Here is a 22,326-nt window from a genome sequence, read left to right on the forward strand (position 1 = left end):
AGTGGAAAGTCCATCACAGTCTTGTTTCTGTGGATACATCATTGCTCTGTTCCACAGTAGGACATTAAACAGATCTACCTTGCATACTAATATATTCAATTACAGGTGGTTTTGTAACTGAAAAACACTTTACCTTACCTCACCTGACTGTGAGCAGGGTCGCACCTCCACAGATCTGACCTGGAACTTGGACTGGTTTGTCCATTGAGGTTTGTTTGGTCTTCCGATAATTTAGGTCATTAGTTTCTTTTTTCAGACCAAGAGTTTGTTTTCATCCCTGACAGTTTGTTCTGCTCCCTGTGTTCTTCCTCAGAGTCTCGTGATGTTTCTGTGACGTGTCCACTCACCGGTTTTAGCGCTGTCTTCCTACCGTGGACAGTGTTGGGGAGTAACAGATTACATGTACCGCAGTTACGTAATCAGAGTACACATTATGAGTAACTGTATTCAGTTACAGTTACTGTTTCCATGAGTGGTAATTGGATTACAGTTACTTTGTTGGAATAAATGGATTACTTGGTGGTATTTTCCTGTTTTTACATTTTGGGCTACAAGGACTAAACCAGGACTAAACCAGGACTAAACCAGGACTAAACCAGGACTAAACTAGGTCTAAACCAGGTCTAAACTAGGACTAAACCAGGTCTAAACCAGGTCTAAACCAGAACTAAACCAAGACTAAACCAGGACTAAACCAAGACTAAACCAGGACTAAACCAGGTCTAAACCAGGACTAAACTAGGTCTAAACCAGGTCTAAACTAGGACTAAACCAGGTCTAAACCAGGTCTAAACCAGAACTAAACCAAGACTAAACCAGGACTAAACCAGGTCTAAACCAGAACTAAACCAAGACTAAACCAGGACTAAACCAGGTCTAAACCAGGACTAAACTAGGTCTAAACCAGGACTAAACTAGGTCTAAACCAGGACTAAACCAGGACTAAACCAGGTCTAAACCAGGACTAAACTAGGTCTAAACCAGGTCTAAACTAGGACTAAACTAGGTCTAAACCAGGTCTAAACCAGGACTAAACTAGGTCTAAACCAGGTCTAAACTAGGACTAAACCAGGTCTAAACTAGGACTAAACCAGGTCTAAACCAGGACTAAACCAGGACTAAACTAGGTCTAAACCAGGTCTAAACTAGGACTAAACCAGGTCTAAACCAGGACTAAACCAGGACTAAAACAGGACTAAACCTGGACTAAAACAGGACTAAACCAGGACTAAAACAGGACTAAACCGGGTCTAAAACAGGATTAAAGAGGACTAAGCCATGTTGCATGGACCATGTCTCCACGTCTTCTATTAATAATATTTTTAATGCGCTTAAGTAAAGTCTGTTTTTTTTATTTTCTTTAAGCAAACAAAACTTCTTATGTGAAGATTTCCTCATCTTTGCTACTTTACAGCAAATCAAGTAATCCAAAGTATTCAGATTACGTTACTCACTTTAAGTAATTTAATGGATTACGTTACAAACTACATTTTGGTGTGTGCAATCTGTAATCTGTAGGGGAATACATTTTAAAAGAAACCTCCCCAACACTGACCGTGGAGGCAGGACGACAGCACTACCTGCAGTCCCACTTCCTCAGGACAGTCTTCCCGTAGGAAGTCAGCACCAAAACCTGTTTAAATCAGCTGAGCGACACATCACAGCAACATCACATGACTCTGAGGAAGAGCAGGGAGCAGAACAAACTGTCAGGGATGAAACAAACTATTGGTCTGACAGAAGAACCTAATAACATATTGGGCTGGTTTGGTCTTCATGAAGATAGAAATGCCATAGTGTGAAACATTCCAGACAAAGCAATAACGTCTCGATGGAGAAAAGTGTTTGCAGTGTGCAAACATGTAATGGGAGTGTATTTGGTTGATTGTGTGTGTGGTTCTGCTTTGAGGCTTGAGTACTGAGGACATCTCTAGGGAGTCGGCTAAAAACCAATTGGATAATCCCTGACTGGCTAATCCACCTGTCAGTGATGTAATCAGTGTACAGGCCCGGAAGACGTTTGGAAACATGCGGATGATGACTTCCGGTGTATTTCCCAACACTGGGCATGTGATAAAACCCTGGACTCAGCAGCAGCATCTTCACAACCTGCCAAAGCTTTCCATGGAGGACAGGACTCTAGTCGCGTCTTCAGCGTCACTTACACACAGTGGATTAGAACTGTTGATCTGCCCAACATAACAGAACACTTACAAATTATAATACACAAATTGATCTGCAATTTATAAATGAAAAAAGTAAGAATACAATGACATCTAGATGAAGAAAACCGGGCCATTTTCTCAGTTTGCCCAGATGTTGTCAGAGTTGTCATCTGCATGTTTCCAAACATCTGCTGGTTTTGTGCCGTAAGTGTGAAGATGACCCATTGTAGAGTTCTGTTGTGCTCAGCAGATTTACACTGGGTATTTGTCTTTTATTTTATTTAAAAAATATATATTTATGTATTTATTTGGGACAAGGAAGAGATTTACGTTCTTATACAAATGGAACATACAACATTTACAGATAATGAGTAACTGTTACAGATTGCTAGTATAGTCTTCCGTAAGCATGAAAAGGGCCAATTCTGGATCTCAGGCATCAATCGAGATTCGAACCTGTAATCTTCTGGTTTGAAGGACAATTATGAACAGTGCCACAGCTTGTCCTTGTGTTCATGAACAGGAAACCTTTGCAGGTCTTTTTAGTTATTATCTGATTAAGTTGTATTCAGCTTTTTCACAATATGCTATTTTTTTGGACACATAATTTAGTTGTTTTATTATCCGTAAACTACAATTATAAAAATTCAAAAAATAAATTCTTAAAATATTTCACTCCATGAGTCACGAGTCTGTATAATCTGTTGGTTTGACTTTCTGAAATGAGAAAAAAAAACATTGAACTTTTCATGATATTCTCGTTATATGTGATGTATTAGTGTTCCAGTTTGTGTGACCAGAGTCTGAACTCTGGAGGACTGACTCTTTATCAGTACTGATCATTGTCCAGTAGAAATGACTGAATGTGGATTTTGATGTAAATAAAGCGCACGTCCCAGCTCCATGTCCCTGTGCTCGAATCATCACTGAGGCCTGTTGCTCTTCTCTAATCTCCACCACACAAGATTAAAACTGATCAGAAAATCATTTGAGTTTGAAGTGTTTGGAACATGGGCCCCCACAGAACACTAACTCTGACACTTCACATATTTATTACAGCAATTACTGCACATCGTATGAGACTACACTAGGATGCTACGCTAGGATGCTACGCTAGGATGCTACGCTAGGATGCTACGCTAGGATGCTACGCTAGGATGCTACGCTAGGATGCTACGCTAGGATGCTACGCTAGGATGCTAGACTGGTTCATGTTTGTTTTGTCCCCTGAAGCTTTGATGCAGTTTATGTTTACTTCTGATGACTTGTAAACCAATATTTGTACATCAACTTAAAGCTGCACTGTGTAATTTTCTGGCTGAAGGGTCTGCCACCTGCTTCTGTCCATGGAGATGTTTATTCTTAGCCTGTAATGTTCCACAGTATAGCATTAGCATGCTGTATTGTAAGTACTTACACAGATATAGTATTAGTACTAGTAGTAGTAGTAGCAGTAGTAGTATTAGTAGCAGTAGCTGCAGGCGTTCCCTCCATCAGAAATGTTCCGCAGTATTCAATATAAACTCACAGCAGAGTCCCATTTTTCAGAGCAGAATTTGAAAAGTGACTGAATAGATTCCAGAGAAGGACCATAAGACAGAAAAGACAAAACACACGGCATTTTCTATTTTGGTTCAAGGAGCTTCAGATGGTTCAGTGCAGAGTTCTACTTCTGCCAGGTTCTGTTCCTCAGAGCACAGAAGCAGCTCTGCTTCACTTCACACATACACAAATATACAAAGTGTTTCACACTGGTGACTCACTCATGATAAATATACTAAAAGAATGAAAAGCACACGAGACAATGCAGAACATGGATGAAAATCAACACTAACTCCATCGCACCATCTCCTCTGTTCCTCTGACCTTCTCCTCTGTTCCTCTGTTCCTCTGACCTTCTCCTCTGCTCCTCTGTTCCTCTGACCTTCTCCTCTGCTCCTCTGTTCCTCTGTTCCTCTGACCTTCTCCTCTGCTCCTCTGTTCCTCTGTTCCTCTGACCTTCTCCTCTCTCCTCTGATCTTCTCCTCTGCTCTCTGTTCCTCTGACCTTCTCCTCTCTCCTCTGATCTTCTCCTCTGCTCCTCTGTTCCTCTGACCTTCTCCTCTGCTCCTCTGACCTTCTCTCTGCTCCTCTGTTCCTCTGACCTTCTCCTCTGCTCCTCTGTTCCTCTGACCTTCTCCTCTTCTCCTCTGTTCCTCTGACCTTCTCCTCTGCTCCTCTGTTCCTCTGATCTTCTCCTCTGCTCCTCTGCTCCTCTGTTCCTCTGATCTTCTCCTCTGCTCCTCTGACCTTCACCTCTGTTCCTCTGCTCTTCTCCTCTGCTCCTCTGTACCATATATTCTCTCTCCGTCCTCTGCACACGCTCAAATAACCTTCCAATCAAACATTGCAATAAATTCCTGTACCAACTCCAGTTGCAACACTGAACACGAGCTGGTCCCTTCTCCTCCATGCTTAAAGAACCACCCTAAACTACTGTATTTGCCAAAGTTAAAAATAAAACTTTATTTCAGCATTCGTTTTGAAGAATGAAACCAATTGAAGTGAAATGCAAAGGAAAAACTGTAGAGCTGTGAAGGTTAAAATCAAAACAGGAGAGAGTTTGGAGACAGAGATGGAGGTTGGACTGGGATGAGTTGAATAAAAAAGATAAGAAGAGGAGACTCTGGTGGCACTGGTCTGACAGATCTGAATATATTTTTAATTATTACATTGTTTGTATTTGTTATAATAATACAACTAGCTATCAAGATACTAATTTATGCTAAAACGAGTATCAAATATAGACACTTGTTAAAAGTCCTATCTAAAAGTATCTGAAATGATATAAATAAGTTTCACTGGGAGAAACTGACATTATGTGAAGATGTTTAGAGTGTTTATCAGTCTGTGTTGTCAAAACATGTACTGAGGCTTTTCTTTTAATTGGTACTGAGCGTTGTGTTTTTAACTAAAAGGGCGGTCACCATAGTCTCCTCTGTTCATGGGAACATTTAGTCAGTACTTACACAGATACAGTAGCAGTAGAAGTAGCAGTAGTAGTAGAAGTAGTAGTAGTAGTAGTAGTAGTAGTAGTAGTAGTAGTAGTAGTAGTAGTAGTTTTGTGAGTACTTACACAGTGTGCGTGAGCTCCTGGGGTCTCTCGGCCTGTTCGGGAAAGACCGGGTGAGGGGGCTCTCCGATGGGCACACAGCCCAGAGATTTACTGATGGCATGACTCAGCTTTTTGGCCGGAGATTTCTGCAACAAACACACAACAATTCTAAATATGTTTCATCTGTTTCAGCGAGCACACACTTAAAAATTCAGTACAAGATTCAACGAAACACTAACTTATCACAATTCATGGACACTTGTATTTTTCTTTTGCCTTTGCCTACTTCTTCTGAGATAACACACTTCAGTGTGATTGGTTAAATTCAGCTGTCACTCACACACTGACCAATCAGAGGAGAGGATGGGAAAAACACTCTGTTTGAACAAAGAACTGTCATGACATGATATGAGCCAATAAGCTTTTTGGCCGATAAGCTCTTTAGATTTTTAGATTATTAGATTATTTTCTCCAAATTATATTGAATTTGCTACAAACTCAAACATAACCGTGTTTTACTACAACTGAATAAGAGCAAATGTGACCACACTGCAAAGAGGAGTCCTCTTTACAAATAAAGCTTTATGCATGTTCTTTAAGCAGCTAAATGTGATTGATTTATTGACAATGAAATTACATTGAGCACCTCCCTCTGGTGATCACAAACACAGACACAAACACAGACACAGACACAAACACAGACACAAACACAAACACAGACACAGACACAAACACAGACACAAACACAGACACAAACACAGACACAAACACAGACACAGACACAGACACAAACACAGACACAAACACAGACACAAACACAGACACAAACACACAGACACAAACACAGACACACACAGACACAGACACAGACACAGACACAGACACAAACACAGACACAACACACAGACACAAACACAGACACAAACACAGACACAAACACAGACACAAACACAGACACAACACAGACACAGACACAGACACAACACAGACACACACACACAGACACACACAGACACAGACACAACACACAGACACAAACACAGACACAAACACACAGACACAAACACAGACACAACACACACACAGACACAAACACAGACACAACACACACAGACACACACACAGACACAAACAGACACAAACACACACAAGACACAGACACAGACACAGACACACAGACACAGACACAAACCAGACACAAACACAGACACAAACACAGACACAACACACAGACACAAACACAGACACAAACACAGACACAAACACAGACACAAACACAGACACAAACACAGACACAAACAGACACAAACACAAGACACAAACACAAACACACAACACAGACACAAACACAGACACAACACAGACACAAACAACAGACACAAACACAAACACACAACACAGACACAACACAGACACAACACAGACACAAACACACAGACACAACACACAGACACAACACGACACAACACAGACACAAACACAGACACAAACACAGACACAACACACAGACACACAGACACAGACACAAACACACAGACACAAACACAGACACAGACACAAACACACAAACACAACACAGACACAAACAGACACAAACACAGACACAAACAGACACAACACAGACACAACACACACAACACAAACACAGACACAACACAGACACAAACACAAGACACAAACACAGACACAAACACACAAACACAGACACAACACACACAAACACAGACACAACACACACAACACAGACACAACACACAGACACAGACACACACAGACACAGACAAACACACACAGACACACACACACACAAACACAGACACAAACACAAACAGAGATACAGACACACACACAAACACAGACACAGACACAAACACAGACACGAACACAGACACACACACAAACACACACACAAACACAGACACAGACACAGACACAACACAGACACACACACAAACACAGACACAACACAGACACAGACACAAACACAGACACAAACACAGATATAGACACACACACACACACACACACAAACACAGACACAAACACAGACACAAACACAACACAGACACACACACAGATACAGACACACACACACACACAAACACAGACACAGACACAACACAACACAGACACAGACACAAACACAGACACAGACACAGACACAGACACAGACACAGACACAAACACAGACACAGACACAGACACACACAAGAGCGCACACAGGGAAGCCAAGACTCACTCCGCTACATATGAAGATACAACATCTATGGCAGAGCATTATTCAGCACACTGATGAAAACAGTGTTTTAGCCTTGCAGAGCATGTTATCATTGACCTGTACTGCCTCCCTCAGGGAGACAGGTGGAACAGCAGGTGGGCAGGTGCCATTGGTCTAAGACTAGTGCCTCTCAGCCTCTCCTGGGATTTTAAGGCCGATAATCAAAACATTAAAAATAAATATTGACTCGATTTATCGGCCAGCCCATATACTGATCTAATACTAACAAATCCATATATGGGCCTGTCTCTAGTTATACATGAAGAAACTTGATCAGAATAGCAGATAATTACAAGTATGAGATCTCAGTTAGACATTTATCACCATATCACCGAGTACTACTTAGAATAATGTTGTAAATCCTGAATGATCGTGTACCCATGAGGAGTGCTCCTTCATCTGGTGCTGGTTGGAGTGCGGTCCGTTGGCATGGCCCCTCCAGAAGCAGCTCTGGCACAGCTGGTACCCGTGGCACTGCTGGCACCGGTACCTGAAGCCCATCATGGACTCACTACGGCAGTAAGAGCACTCGACCGGGTGGAAGACTGAGACACAGGGACGAGAGTTTAGAGACATTTAATCCTCCCAAATACATCAAGCTAAAAAAGACATTTTTATATGGAAAGAAACAATAAAAAACTGAAATCTTTGTTTTAACAGTAAAGTTCAATGGGTCCTGTAGGGGCTGTGCATTTGTGTTATACATCATCTTATTGATTTGGATATGTTACGATCTACTGTTTGGTTGCTGATGATTTGCTATTATCATTTCTGTACTGCTATGTACCCCATGTATGAAAAGGAAAAAAAATAATAATAATACAAATTTGATCACAAAAAAAGAGTAAATTAAATAAAGAGAGAGGTTTATATATTGAACATATGAGACATTTGACCAGGTGGGAAACTGAGAAATAGGGACATAAGAGAATATTTAAATATATGATGCATTCATAGCATTCAATAGAGTAGAAGACTTGGCCTGGAATGTTCCACAGTGTGACATTAAACAGCTCTACTTTACATTTATTCAATTACAGGTGGTTTTATAGCTCAAAAACACTTAGAAAAACAGACATTCTGACTGTGACTGGGGTCACCTCTCCACAGATCTGACCTGTAACTTGGTCTAGTTTGGTCTCCATGAGAATAGAAAGGTTACACAATGCACCTTTAAATATATAATCAATATTAAAACATAGAACTCTTTCTAACCCTTTCTGTCTGGATTATGCTTCTGTAAATTCACCTCATGAAAACCGACGTGTTTCAGACGACAGAGAAACATTCTATTCAGAGCCACTAATACGGAACACAGATGGAGGGAGAGAAAGTTAATGTTGTTAATGTTGATTTTTGTATTTTTATAATATAAGAAGGTCTTGGGTCTAGACACTAAAAGAAATGATCAGACAGAATGTTTGTGAATTAGATTTTTTTGTGTGTATTTCATAGGAAAATGTAATGAACAGGTAAAAGTGTCTCCATCTGGGCAGTACGATACTTAATTTCATGTTGTTATTGTGACAAGTGAACTCTGATCATTTTCTTTGTGGATCAATAAAGTTTGTCTAAGTCTAAGTCTAAACAGTGCACAGTGGAAGATCTTCACGTACCATTTTCTACGTTGGCGAGTCTGTGCATGAGGGGGAGCCACACCAGACACTGAGGAGGAGGATCGGCCATGAGAACATCCAGAAACGTGTTCAGGACGATCTTCTTCTGAGGGACACACACAGAGATGAAGCACAGGGCCAGACCTCTAGTCTAATGTGAATGACACTGTGAGTGTGTTTACATGCACACATGAGTACACGGTGATGAGTCTTATTCCAGTTCTGACAGTATTCTGGTGTTTCCATGTGCTCAGAGAAACCAGGACATATCTCATATCTCTGTGTATATGTGAGGAATTAGAGTATCCTGGATATTTCAACTGGTTGCTATGGTAATGACAGATGTATGGTATGGCCATATCGGCTCAGTCAAAGCCTGATCCAGTCAGATCTCAGAAGGTCAGCAGGGCATGGCCTGGTCAGGACTTGGATGGGAGACACTGGTGATGCATTATAACTATGGCACAGATATGGCAAGGAGCTAAAACTGCAGCAACTTTACTAACTTAAGGTTTTTTTTAACAGGTTTTTAACAACAACAACATGTAGTTACAAACATTCAAGTAAGAACATGAGACTGTGGAGCTCTGTCACAGCTTCAGTAAAAGGTGTTTTTAAAAAATATGACAGAACTTCACAGAGTGAGTCTGACTCAAGAGCAACACAAACAGACACAGAGCTGAGCCTGGTCTTAAAATGTGGCTGTTTTAAACAGTAGACTGTTTTATTTTGTTTATAGGTAGAAAATATTATTATTTAAAAAGTCCGGGTAGGAGTTTGATTCAGTTTGGGAAAGTTGATGCTCGTACTGTTTTTGTTACTTGAGTTTGCACATGCTCAGTACAGGCCACAGTATCCTGGATACTCTCTGGTTTCATCACCAGGATCCTGGCAGATCCAAGAGACAGAAGTCAGGATACTTGTGTTTACATGGACACTCATAAAACCAGGATACTCAAAAAACCCGATCCGGGATCCTCGAGTGCATGTAAACACACTCTGTATGAGATTTCTGTGGAAAATTGTAGTTCATGTTTTGTTGTCACTGTTTTTGCAGTCTGCCTGTGATTTTAAGTTTTACTTCCTGTCTGTTGATTGTTTGACCATCCCTCATGTATTTTACCTGTGTCTCTTTCCTGTCTACATATTTACTCTTTATTTACTCTGCCCTTTTATGGTGTCTTGGCTTGTCAGTTTCTATTTTGGGATTTTTAGTCATTCTTTGCTATATTAACGGACTTTAATAACAATCCTGCATTTTGGTTCCTCCCTCTGTTTCATTGTGACAAGGGCCAAGTCCTAAACAGTTTCAGTTTCAAGTCCTTCTAAAGGTTTTTACTAAATGGCCAAATACAGTTTGTATTTTTGCAGTTTATATGATATTTTAAAAGGTCATTGTCACAAATAGAGAAATGGGAGGAACAAATTCCAGTCTGTTGTCCCAGGCCCCGGGGTCTTAGGCACCCAGAATCAGAACCTCTGCCTTTTAATTAATATTAGAGAGGGACTCATGTGAGTGTTCTTGCCCTGGGCCTTCAAATTCCATCGACAGCCCTGTTAACTAGATTATCAGAAGTATCAAAAATTGGATTCTAATCAATACTCAAACTGGTACTGAAACTAGATACTCATTTGAGCTGGTATCGATACTAAAAAAGTCCCATTGACAGGACAGAAATGAAGCTTTCCTGAATGTCTTTAGAATGATGTTGAGCTGTATGAGAACAAGCAGAAGGCACATAGACTAGTACACACATGGACCAACATGAACCTACTGCACCACTGACCATTACACACATGTAACACACATATATAACACACACATATAACACACACATATAAGGCGTTATGTTTTCTATGCACATTTTTATTTGAGCAGAAGCATCAAGTCGACTGAGGTCTCAAGGCTCCAGTCCTGAGTATTTTTAATCAAGTCAAAATAGTGACTCAGTTGTTGTCATTGCTACATAAAACTGCCTCTCACCTGTTGGGGGAAGCAGGTTCGGACAGCGTGCTCCGTGTAACCAAACGAAGGTCCCTCAAACACGGCCGTGGGCAGCTTCAGAACCTCCCGAAGAAACTGGTCAAACTTGGCAAAGACCATCACCCCACTGGAGTCTGAGATCTGAGAGAAGATGTCTGAAAGCAGAGGGCAGAGGGTTCAAGTCACTGAAAAGACCTGACAAAAAGACTGGCTCCACCTGACATCACAACACTGAAGAATCCCTATTGATACTTTGCAGTGGCATCACACTGGGGGTGTCCTGCATGTATCTCTATGGTGAAATGTTCAACAGTTACCATGGACTTTTTAGACTGCACTAGTGATGGGCAAATGAGATGGAGCTCCGGAGCACGTCTCGTTCTTTCTGAAACAAATGCTCGTCTCGTAGCAGCCGCTCACGTGACCAAAGTGTGGAAGTGTCGGTCCCTCCCCCTACTGCTTCACTCTGCGTGTCAATCACTTCAGTGTATCGAAGCATTTCATTGGCTCAGCGAATGTTCTGCTCTGGGATTGGTTCAGAGTGTTTCAGAGTGTTCAGCGCACTTCTGTGGTTTGACAAGTGACAGTATAAAAGATGCACCAATATTTCTTAAACATGTTGGGTAGTGAGTATTGTGTGACGTTAGTGGTGATTTTAGTGACTTTTGGCATTTGTTTCATTTTCGATGGCATCTACAAGTGGACAAAAGTGATCCATGGTTTGGGATCACTTTGATCTAATTCCACCTAAGAAGGTAACACCTATTTTCTTATTTACAGCATGTTATTTATGTTGCTCTTTACATATTATTTTAAATCATCATTATTATTGTTGTTGTTAGGTACGGTGTCTGCTCTGCACACAAGTATTGTCTTACACTAACAATACTTCATCAATGCTGAGACCTCTAGTGGACTCTTTGTCCACTAGAGGTCAGTGTTTCTCCGAGGCCTCAGACACGTCGAACCATTTGAGACAATATTACGACTGAGGTGTCAACGCTTCAGGAGGCTCCATTCGCCCATCACTAGAGAAAAAAACATTAAGTTTTTTAATTTGTCTGAAAACTCAAGACGAGCAAAGAAAGAGACTACATTTGAAGAAGAGTCTGTGGTCGTTATGAGGCATCTGGTTTTGAAAAGAGCTTCAGACAGAGCGGTGCCTCCAGTTAGCTTCACAAACAGATGGAGACAGGTAAGAACTCTCAGGTGGAGTTTGCTGTGGAACTGTCAGATGCAGATTTGTTGACCTGGTTTGTGGTTCATATCTCTGTATTTACTGAACCTGAAATTATCACTCTTCAAAATCCCCCATAAACTTACAAAGGCCCCTGTCCTCCCACTGAAAACACGACAACAAATTCTAGAACGTGAAACCAACCTGTCGTTTGAATATCACGCATTTACTTAATACAAGGGGAGAAAATCCAAATCCACTTTATTTCTACAGCACATTTTACAAGGGCTGCACAGAGATCATAAAATGAAGACAACAAAAAGACAAAAAAACTGTAAAAGTAAAATAAAAGCATCACTATAAAAATCATTAAATAGCAATAAATAAGTTAAATAAATATAATAAATAAAAGACCACACAACTCATGCGGAGCCAGGGAATAAAAGTGGGTCTTAAAACAAGACTTAAATCGTGTTCCAGAGTTTGGGGTTGGGCACACAGAAGGTCCTGTCCTCCTGGTTTTAATGCTCGTCTTAGTCACCACGAGCTGGAACTGGACCTCAGATTGTTCATCATTTCAACATTTATTTCAGTATTTAGTTTCAAATCTTTAGACAGGCTTATGAATAAGAGTGAGGGCTAACGCTGCCATCTAGTGTTTGTATTGAGAAACTACAATAGCAAACCAGCAGGTAGTCAGTATTATGTTGAAAAAGAGTTTGTTCATTTTTCTTATAGCTCACACTTATATGTAGGGTTACAGTAAAAATTTGATCACAATTGAATCAAAATTGCAATTTAAATGGGCGCAATTAGCAAATCTCGAAGACAAACATAGTGCCATAATTTTCTCCCCAAACAAGAAAATCTGATGTCTGATTCTGCATAAAAACTGTGAACCCTGTAGTTAAGATCTGCACAAACATGTTCTGAAATGTCCCCGTGTGTCAGATGCCCTCCCCGTGTGTCAGATGCCCTCCCCGTGTGTCAGATGCCCTCCCCGTGTGTCAGATGCCCTCTCTGTGTGTCAGATGCCCTCCCCGTGTGTCAGATGCCCTCTCTGTGTGTCAGATGCCCTCCCCGTGTGTCAGATGCCCTCCCCGTGTGTCAGATGCCCTCCCCGTGTGTCAGATGCCCTCCCCGTGTGTCAGATGCCCTCCCCGTGTGTCAGATGCCCTCCTTGTGTCTCCATGGGGTCTTACTCTGCCTGCTTGGATTTTCCTTTTGGATATTTTGTGATCAAAAGTTGTATTAATTAGAAATATTTTGACCTGTCCCATGTCAGATAAAGTCATCCTCACAGTTATGAAAACTGCACCACACACAGACACATAGACACACACACACACACACACACACACACAATGGGCTGCTACTACCACCTGGTGTTGACTTTGAGGAACTACAACAACAAAAGCAGCTGAGGATTTTGTTACTTGGTAGAAACCCAGAGACTTAAAGGTGCAATGTGTAACTTTTTAGTTGGGGGTCCATCACCTGTTTGTTTCTATGGAGATGCCATTGCTCTGCCTGGAATGTTCCACAGTGTGACATTAAACAGCTCTACTTTACATTGATTCAATTACAGGTGGTTTTATATGTCAAAAATACCAAGAAAAACAGACATTGTGTGTGAGCGGAGTCGCCTCTCCACAGATCTGACCTGTAACTTGGTCTGGTTTGGTCTCCATGAAGATAGAAAGGTTTAGTGCCATACTGTGAAACATTCCAGACAGAGCAACAACATGTCCATGGAGAAAAGTGTTTAACCCACGATTTACACCAAAGTTTAACACAGCACATGAGCACGAATGACTTTCCATTTTAACTGGTCGGACAGTCTACTCCAGCAGAGTTCTAAAATCTGTGTTTCACTCGTTTATTTGTTTTTCAAAATAACACCAAAAATAAGAAAATGAAAAAACAATTATTTTCTTTCATTATTTATCTCCAAAACCAAAATGAAAAATGCATAACAGTTTCCCGTTTCATCCAGTTTTGACCCTTACGGACTGAACCACGACTGAACCAAGACTGAACCATGACTGAACCAAGACTGAACCATGACTGAACCAAGACTCAGTGTCAGGATGGGCCGGAGGTGCACCACAGACTGTCGGGTGACCTAAGGTGGAAGGACATGAGCTCTGTGCCCAACGGGTTATGTGTAGCCATCGCCTGATCACACTTTGCAGCTACCCTGCTCCATGGACTCGGGGCTCTCTCTCTCAAGTTCAAGATTAGTTCTGGTTTAGACCTGCTTTAGATCTAGTTTAGACCTGGTTTAGTCCTGATTCAGTCCTGGTTCAGTCAGCTTTTCCATTATTCATTTAAACACAAAATTGAAAACTGAAAAAAATCATATTTTTTTTCATTTTTTTGGAGACAAATAATGAAGTAAATTGTTGGGTTTTTTTTTCTTATGTTTGGTTTTATTTTGAAAAACAAATGAACGAATGATACATGGATTTTCTCATTTTGCAGCGTCAGAGCGTCTCCAAACTTTTTAGCAGGGGAATGACTCGTGATGGACACGGAAAGTTTACAGCTGCAGAGGATAAATATAAAACACTTTATGACATCAGACACAAACTTTACAAGAACAACTTGTGAGTTAGCCAAGCAGCTCAGCTGATGTTACGTGCCACTGACGCTCCTGGTGTAAATTCCAGGTAACGGACCCTCCACCAGAAAAGTTACACAGTGCATCTTTAAAGCAGAACACATTTTAAATCTCCAGGAAAAATAAAACATCACTCACAGCGCAGTTTGTCCACGATCTTCCCTCCGCACATGGTAGCCAGCATACACTTCATGGAGAAAACGGTCAGCTTCCCGTGACTCTCACTGCAAACAAAACAACAAATGAGGATTTAGTCAAAGGCTCATATGGTTCTAGTGTTGTCACCATAGTGAAAGATCAAACTCAACTTCAATAGTAAGGAACAGACTCGATACTCAATACTGATTCTAATACTGAATACACGATGAGAATAAAAACTCTCTTTTTTTAGACAGTATAATGTTATTTTCCACATTAAATAGCAGTACTTTCTTTTCTATTCCTGTGTCCTCTTCTATCATTAAACTCTAATCAGATCTGAAGCTGACCCCAAGATGCGTCGTGTTGTTTTCAGTGGCCTGTGTTCACTGGCTCATGGGCTCAAAAATAATTTTCTTTTCCACATTTACTTCCTCAGTTTGGGCGAGCTCCTCCCACCCATGTGACGTCTGTAATGTGCTCGGCGTGGAGCGTTTGGCGAGGCTCAGTCTGACAAAGGTCATTTTTAGGTTAGGGTGACCAAAATTTCAAAATAAAAAACTGGGACATCCTCGTTTTTTTGGTGGTTGCTCATAACAAAATTCTGAAACGAGTGCGACATTAAGAAAAACTGTTACACAGAACCATTCATGACTATGTGAACCACTATAGTCACATTTTCTTTGTGTTTTGGTCATTTTTAGGCAGATTTTTTTGTATTTTACCTCAACAAAAGACAATCTGTGTCTCTCTTTACTGCTGACAAGGATCAGACTGGTCAAAAATAGAGACACGTGGGACATTTCTTATAAAGTATAGTATAAAAGTGGGACAAATCAGTGGTTTTGTATAAATCTGCTAGGACAGGGACACAGGCTCAAAACTGGGACTGTCCCGGGGAAAGAGGGACGTCTGGACACACTATTTTAGTCACTTTGAGGATTTAAGTTTATGTTGTGAAAATAGAAAAGAATCCAACAAAATCTGACCCTTGTGAAAGCCGGATGCCCTGTCAGAACACAGGCAGTTTGAATTCCCAAAATGCATCTCGCTCTGCTTGTGTACAAGTCTCTCCATGGCCAAGCACCAAAGTCCATCTGTGACATGATAGTTCCACATGAACCAAGTCACACTCTGAGGAGCTCAGGGACCGGCCTCCTGCTGCTGCCCAGAGTCACGACTAAACAAGAGGAGTCAGAGTTTCAGGTTCACACCGTTAAAACCCAAAATATGCTACACAGGTCTCCAGAACAGTTGAGAGTCAAGGTCAGTTAAATAAATAAATAAATTAAATTAATTAAATTAAAACCTGGAACAGTCTTCCTGAACATGAGACAGACTGAGACAGACTCTTCTTTGACACTGTTTAAATCCAGGCTCAAAACATTTCTGTTTCACTGTGCAAATAACTGAAAGGTTTTCATTCCACACTCTTCTCTCTAATTTATGTTTCTCTTTTTAAATTTTAATCTTTATGATTATTTATGTTTTCATTTGTTTTTATTGTGATTTTTAATGTATTTCTTATTCTGTAAAGCACTTTGAATTACTTTGTGTATGAATTGTGCTCTACAAATAAACTTGCCTTGCCTCTGTGGGAGAATTCTTTCTGGGCCCAAACTCCCAGAGCTGCAGTACCTGGAGCGACCACTAGTCTGTCTGGAGCCGGGACACAGGGGGAGGGGCTTATCCAGTTTTTAATGTAGATTGATGTGGTTGTATATGTGTGTAATGGTCAGTGGTGCAGTAGGTTCATAGTGTGTGCTCAGTGTGTGTGCTCAGTGTGTGTGCTCAGTGTGTGTGCTCAGTGTGTGTGCTCAGTGTGTGTGCTCAGTGTGTGTGCTCAGTGTGTGTGCTCAGTGTGTGTACTCGTCTGTGTGCTCTTCTACTTCTCATACAGACTGTTTTTTAGCATCGATAAATAATCTCTTTGTAATTTAAAATGAATGACACTTTAATGTTGGTTTTACTAAACTTGTGTGACTCTCGGGGCCTTTTCCATCTGCACAGTCTGTGCCACAAAATCAACTGACACACTCAGAACAGGTTTGTGCTGACCCGGAAAAAACACTCTCTCACCCGCTCTTCTAACACTCTTCTACCTCCTCTTCCTCTGTCTCTCTTTCTCTTTTCCTCTTTCTCCTCTCATGTCCTGTTCTCTCTCTCTCTCTCTGTCTCTCTATCACTCTTTCTCCTTTCCTCTCTCTCTTCTCATATCATGTTGTCTCTTCCTCTTTCTCCCTCTCTTTCTCTCTCTTCTTCCTCTCTCTCCTCTTGTATCCTGTTCTCTCTCTCTCTCTCTCTCTCTCTCTCTCTCTCTCCTTTCCCATGCACAGGCTCTCACTCTTCCTCTCTCTGCTCTCACATCTTGTTCTGTCTCTCCCTCTCTCTCCTTTTTCCTCTATCCCTCTTTCTCCTTTCCTCTCTCTCCTCTCATATCCTGTTCTGTCTCTTCCTCTCTCTCCCTCTTTTTCTCTCTTCTTCCTCTCTCTCTTCTCATATCCTCTTGTCTCTTCCTCTGTTTCCCTCTTTTTCTCTTCCTTCTTCCTCTTTCTCCTCTAATATCCTGTTCTGTCTCTTCCTCTCTCTACTCTCTCTCTCTCCTACCCCCCTCCCACTTCCTCCCTCTCTCTCCCCCTCTCTCTCCTCCCTCTCTCCTTCTCTCCTCTCTTGTCTCTCTCCCCCCTTCCTTCCTCCCTCTCTCCCCTCTCTCTCTCCCTCTCTCCTCCTCGCTCTCACCTCCTCTTTCCTCTCTCTCTCTCTCTCTCTCTCCCTCCTCCCGGTGTCTCTGTCCATTCGTTTCCGAGCAGAGGGCATTACAGTGTGAGTCTAATTGAGTTTGGAGCAGAGGGACAGAGGAGAACTTCCTGTGACGGACGCTTGTCTACATCAGTCCATAAAAACAACACCAACAGTGTTCCTCAACTCAACACTCTCATTATTACACCGGACATTTAAAGGGCCCCTACTACACTACTGTAATAATGTGGGAATGAAAAACACAACTGCAGATTTGTTTTTGAGGAGGGAGCAGCATAACAATACGACTATAAGCTGCAGGCTGCAGGTGTTTGTGTGATACACGAGCTTTAAATGGAAAGATGTGAATGATGTTTTAGAGTCATGGATTTGTAACGTGTCATGTACTCTTTAATATTATACTCTTTAATATGACACGTTTGTGAACCCAGTCCTAAACAAATAAGGCTCTGCTTCAGTATTTGTAGGTCAGAAGTTTGTTTATTTGATTCAAAATCTCCCAGAATTCTACTGGTCCCTCCAGCTCAGTGCTAGCCAATCAAATCACAGCAACTCAGCCAATCAATGAGTGGTTTTACAATAATAAAGAAGTGATTGGGTTAGTGGAGCAGACAGGTGCAGACAGGAGCAGACAGGTGCAGACAGGTGCAGACATCAGAACTCTAATCAAATCTGAAGCTGAACTCAAGATGTGTCGTGTAGTTTTCAGTGCTCTGTGTTCATTGGCTCATGGGTGCTAACATAATTTTCTTTTCTGCATTTACTTCCCCAGTCTGGGTTAGCTCCTCCCACCTGTGTGACGTCTGTAACGTGCACGGCGTGGAGAGTTTGGACCAATCAGAGTGAGAGCTGCTGGAGCAGAGCGAGTGTGGCTCAGAGTGCCGAGGCTCAGTCTGACAAAGATCAGTTTAGGAGGCACGAGGATTTAAACTTAAAAAAAGTACGAGATGGTGACAAATCTCAAGGGGCTTATCCTCCAACAAATAAATTCAAATTCAAAAAATGTATGTTGTGAAAATAGAAAAGAATCTCTACAAAATCGGACCTTTGTGAAGCTGGACGCCCTGAAGAACACAGAGCACAATTCCCCAAATGCATTTCACTCTGTGGGAGAATTCTTTCTCGGCCTAAACTCCCAGAGCTGCAGTACCTGGAGCGACCACTAGTCTGTCTGGAGCCGGGACACGGGGGAGGGGCTTATCCAGTTTTTATTCTAGATCCATGTTTGACCTTTATTTACAGTACAGCTGCTAGGCAACATGCCTCACCAAAATTATAAAACTAGAAAAGACTTGGCAAGATTTTTTTTAAATATATAAAATCTTAAATATAATGATGTTGAGTGTGTTTTAGAGAAACAGTCCAATCTGTCATGTGTCATCTCAGGTTGTGTCCAAATGTCCACCTTCGTCCTCGTCCCTAAGTCCTCTACACTACAGACGCCTGGACTCCACAGAGAGATTCAGACTCAGCTCACAACAGCTGAAGTCATGTGACTCTGGCTCAGAGTGAAAAAAAATCTAAAGACCAAACTGTGATAAAACTTGATTTGTGACATAAATCACAGTTAAATCAGATGTGATTATTTATGCACTAATAATAATGATACAGATGGATCTCACATAAACAGACTGGAGTATTTGCTTTTTGTCTGAGATGTGGAAATGATTCTTCATTCACAAGTGTCTCTGTCCACTGGGGTTTGTTTGACTCTGGTCTATATTCACAAGTCCAGTGCTGGACACTACTTCTCAAGGTGCATTGTGGGGGATTCTGAGTGTTTTCCCCTCAGTCCATTCTTACCTGTCGTAAGTTGCCACCATGAAGTTGAGCAGGAGCCCGATGCTCTGCTCCACACTGATCTGGTGGGTGGTGGGGAGACGTTTGTTCAGTTGGAAGTAAATGGAGGACAGGATGGTCTCCAGACGGGACACGTTTATCTCAGCGTTATGATCCAGAGTGTTCAGACCGTTATCACGAAACGCTTCAATCATGTTCCACACGTCCACCAGGTGAACTGAAGAGAGACATAGAGTTAGACCGGGGTTAGACTGGGGTTAGACTAGGGTTAGACCGGGTGTAGACTGGGTGTAAACCAGGGTTATACCATGGAAGCAGTGAAGAAGTGGATTAAGGTCCAGCGTTCAGCTCATCTCAAATGAAGCTCACGATGCTCGGCCGTTATAAGGGCCAATTTGGAGCCAGGTTCATATTTGGAATAGGAATTTATTCATGGACAAGAAAGGAAAATAAAAACCCCAGGATCATGTGGAGCAGATCAATATGAACATTTAAGACCAAATTGACGAGGCTCACAGCAGCAGGTACAGAGACAGAGGGCAGTATTTAAGTCAACCGGTATAGACCTGGGTTAGAGCTGGTTAACTAGGAGATAGGGGGTCAGACCTGGTTTAGACCAGGTTTAGTCTTAGTTTAATCCTGGATTAGACCTGGATCAAGTAAAATCCCTTCTTAGTGATGGTTTGGTCTGGATTAGGACCTAGTTCAGTCCTGGTTCAGGCCCAGTGCAGTGGCAGAGGTCTGAACTAGTCTGAGTTAGGACACACTCTGGGTTAAACCGTCAGGAGCAGTGGGACCATCTCCAGATCTTGACCTGGTCTTGGTCAGAACTACCTCAGATGGTTTTCTTTTGGGTACAGTTCTTGTTTAGACCAAGTTTGTCCAGAGACGTCAAAGTTAAGACTTTCAACTTATATGTTATTTCTTCAGTGCAGTAAGACACACATATATTTGTGAAATATTTGTCATAAATAAAATGTTATATTATTTTATGCTGAGAGTCATTTCCAAACACATATACTGAGGTTCTTACGGTTGCATCTTTTCTGCACAAAGCGCAGTTTGCAGGCCGTCCTGTAGGTGGACAACCGGATCACGTCAAAGTTCTGGGCCCCTGAAGAAGAAACACACAAAAACAATTTATCAACACTTTCGATGAACAGATGAGTGACAGATTGTTACAGTACTGTTCAATTTAACAAGAATAAAACACAGCCCAAACCCAAACTGACTCCACTCACTCATCTCCATAAACAGCTGTCTCTTCTCCACTAGCGCCTTTCCACGTTTACTGCCTTCTTCAATCATCCTGAAACAAACACAGACAAACACAAACACGAGAGTTTAAATCTCCAACATGACACAAAAGTGACTCCTGTGAGTTTTAAGTCCTGTTATAACACTGCTCCCTCCTCAAAAACACACCTGGACTTGTGTTTTGTTTCATTCACATGTTTGAGTAACTCTGCATTATTAATCTGTCTACATCTCCAAAGCTCAAAATGCTCTATTCCCCCTTGTGATGTCATGAAGTGGTAGTTTTCAGCTCATGAACAGCTCCTTTTACCTTTAGTTCAGGAGAGATCAGTAACTCCAGGACTGAAATCATCCAAGTGATTCTAGTGAAGATGTGGAGTTTTAATATCACATAACATCACAAGGTGGAACAGAGTGTTTTCAGTTTGAGAGAAGAACTCAGCCTAAATGTGCAGGATTTGTGAGTTAAACTTGTGTGAATGAAACAAAACACAAGTCCAGGTGTGTTTGTGACGAGGAGAGGACATTAGAAGAGAGATCAGTAGAGTGTAGTGTTCAACAGAGCAGTGCAGTGTCAGTCTGGGGAAATATACCAATATACTGTGTCTAGTTTTTATAGTTTAAATGTACTTTTTATTTTGAGCTCTCCTCAGTTGGTCTTTAAAGAGGCAGTTTGTAACTTTTCTAGTGTCAGGAGATGGACGTGAAGGTGATGATGTTGTGGTTTTGCCTGGAGTCAGAGACAAAGTCAAAGTGAACTTTACTGTCAGTTCCACAAGAGGATCTCATTTACGATTTCCCCACAACTCCAAATGTGCAATTAAAAACTAAACACACACACACACATAGACAGGAAATGTACATAGACATCAATAATAAATACAATCAACACAATATACAGACAGACAGACCAGGACATTTACATTTCCACAAAAAAAGAATGAAGTATTTTTGGAATGATCCACATTATATTCTCTATTAAACCATTATATTCTCTATTAAATAAAATACACCAAACTTTACATTCCAGGTAAAGCAATAAAATCACCATGGAAACAAATCTGTCTATAGCAGAGGTCGGCAACCCGCGGCTCCGGAGCCGCATGCGGCTCTTTAGCACTCCGCTAGTGGCTCCCTGGAGCTTTTTCAAAAATGAGTGAAAATGGAAAAGGAATGATTTTTTTGGTTGTAGTTTTAATCTGGTTTCTTTAGGGGTAAAACTCTCGTTCATCTCTGGTCATGGATCTGATCCATCAGCTGTGTGCAAATGCAAACATAACAAAACACATGAAAAGTGTTTCAGCAGAACAAACAGATGAGCTGAAGTGGGGGGTGGTGTCCGGTGCTTCCACCTGAGAAGCGCTTTCCCAGAAAAAAAAAAAAAAAAAAAAAAAAACACGTGCGCAGACGGACGCTCAGAACAACATATAACAA

The 22,326-nt window shown here is 41.4% G+C and overlaps 1 protein-coding gene across 1 annotated transcript in view; it reads right to left on the reverse strand.

Annotated features, from left to right (window-relative positions):
• The window catches only part of dtnbb (dystrobrevin, beta b), a 99,620-nt gene that overhangs the window by 64,937 nt on the left and 12,357 nt on the right, over positions 1 to 22,326 (reverse strand). Inside the window, exons 3-10 of the mRNA XM_055161622.1 lie at positions 20,877 to 20,944; positions 20,669 to 20,749; positions 19,639 to 19,852; positions 15,076 to 15,161; positions 11,138 to 11,292; positions 9,154 to 9,259; positions 7,916 to 8,082; positions 5,281 to 5,405 (exon numbers count right to left, since the gene is read on the reverse strand). Of these exons, the coding sequence (XP_055017597.1) occupies positions 5,281 to 5,405; positions 7,916 to 8,082; positions 9,154 to 9,259; positions 11,138 to 11,292; positions 15,076 to 15,161; positions 19,639 to 19,852; positions 20,669 to 20,749; positions 20,877 to 20,943 (1,001 nt within the window). The 5' untranslated portion in view covers position 20,944. The remainder of the gene's footprint in view (positions 1 to 5,280; positions 5,406 to 7,915; positions 8,083 to 9,153; positions 9,260 to 11,137; positions 11,293 to 15,075; positions 15,162 to 19,638; positions 19,853 to 20,668; positions 20,750 to 20,876; positions 20,945 to 22,326) is intronic.

This window comes from Boleophthalmus pectinirostris, unplaced genomic scaffold (genome assembly GCF_026225935.1).
Source record: "Boleophthalmus pectinirostris isolate CB_2022bp ecotype Guang Dong unplaced genomic scaffold, ASM2622593v1 HiC_scaffold_10, whole genome shotgun sequence".
Taxonomy (NCBI): Eukaryota; Metazoa; Chordata; class Actinopteri; order Gobiiformes; family Gobiidae; genus Boleophthalmus; species Boleophthalmus pectinirostris.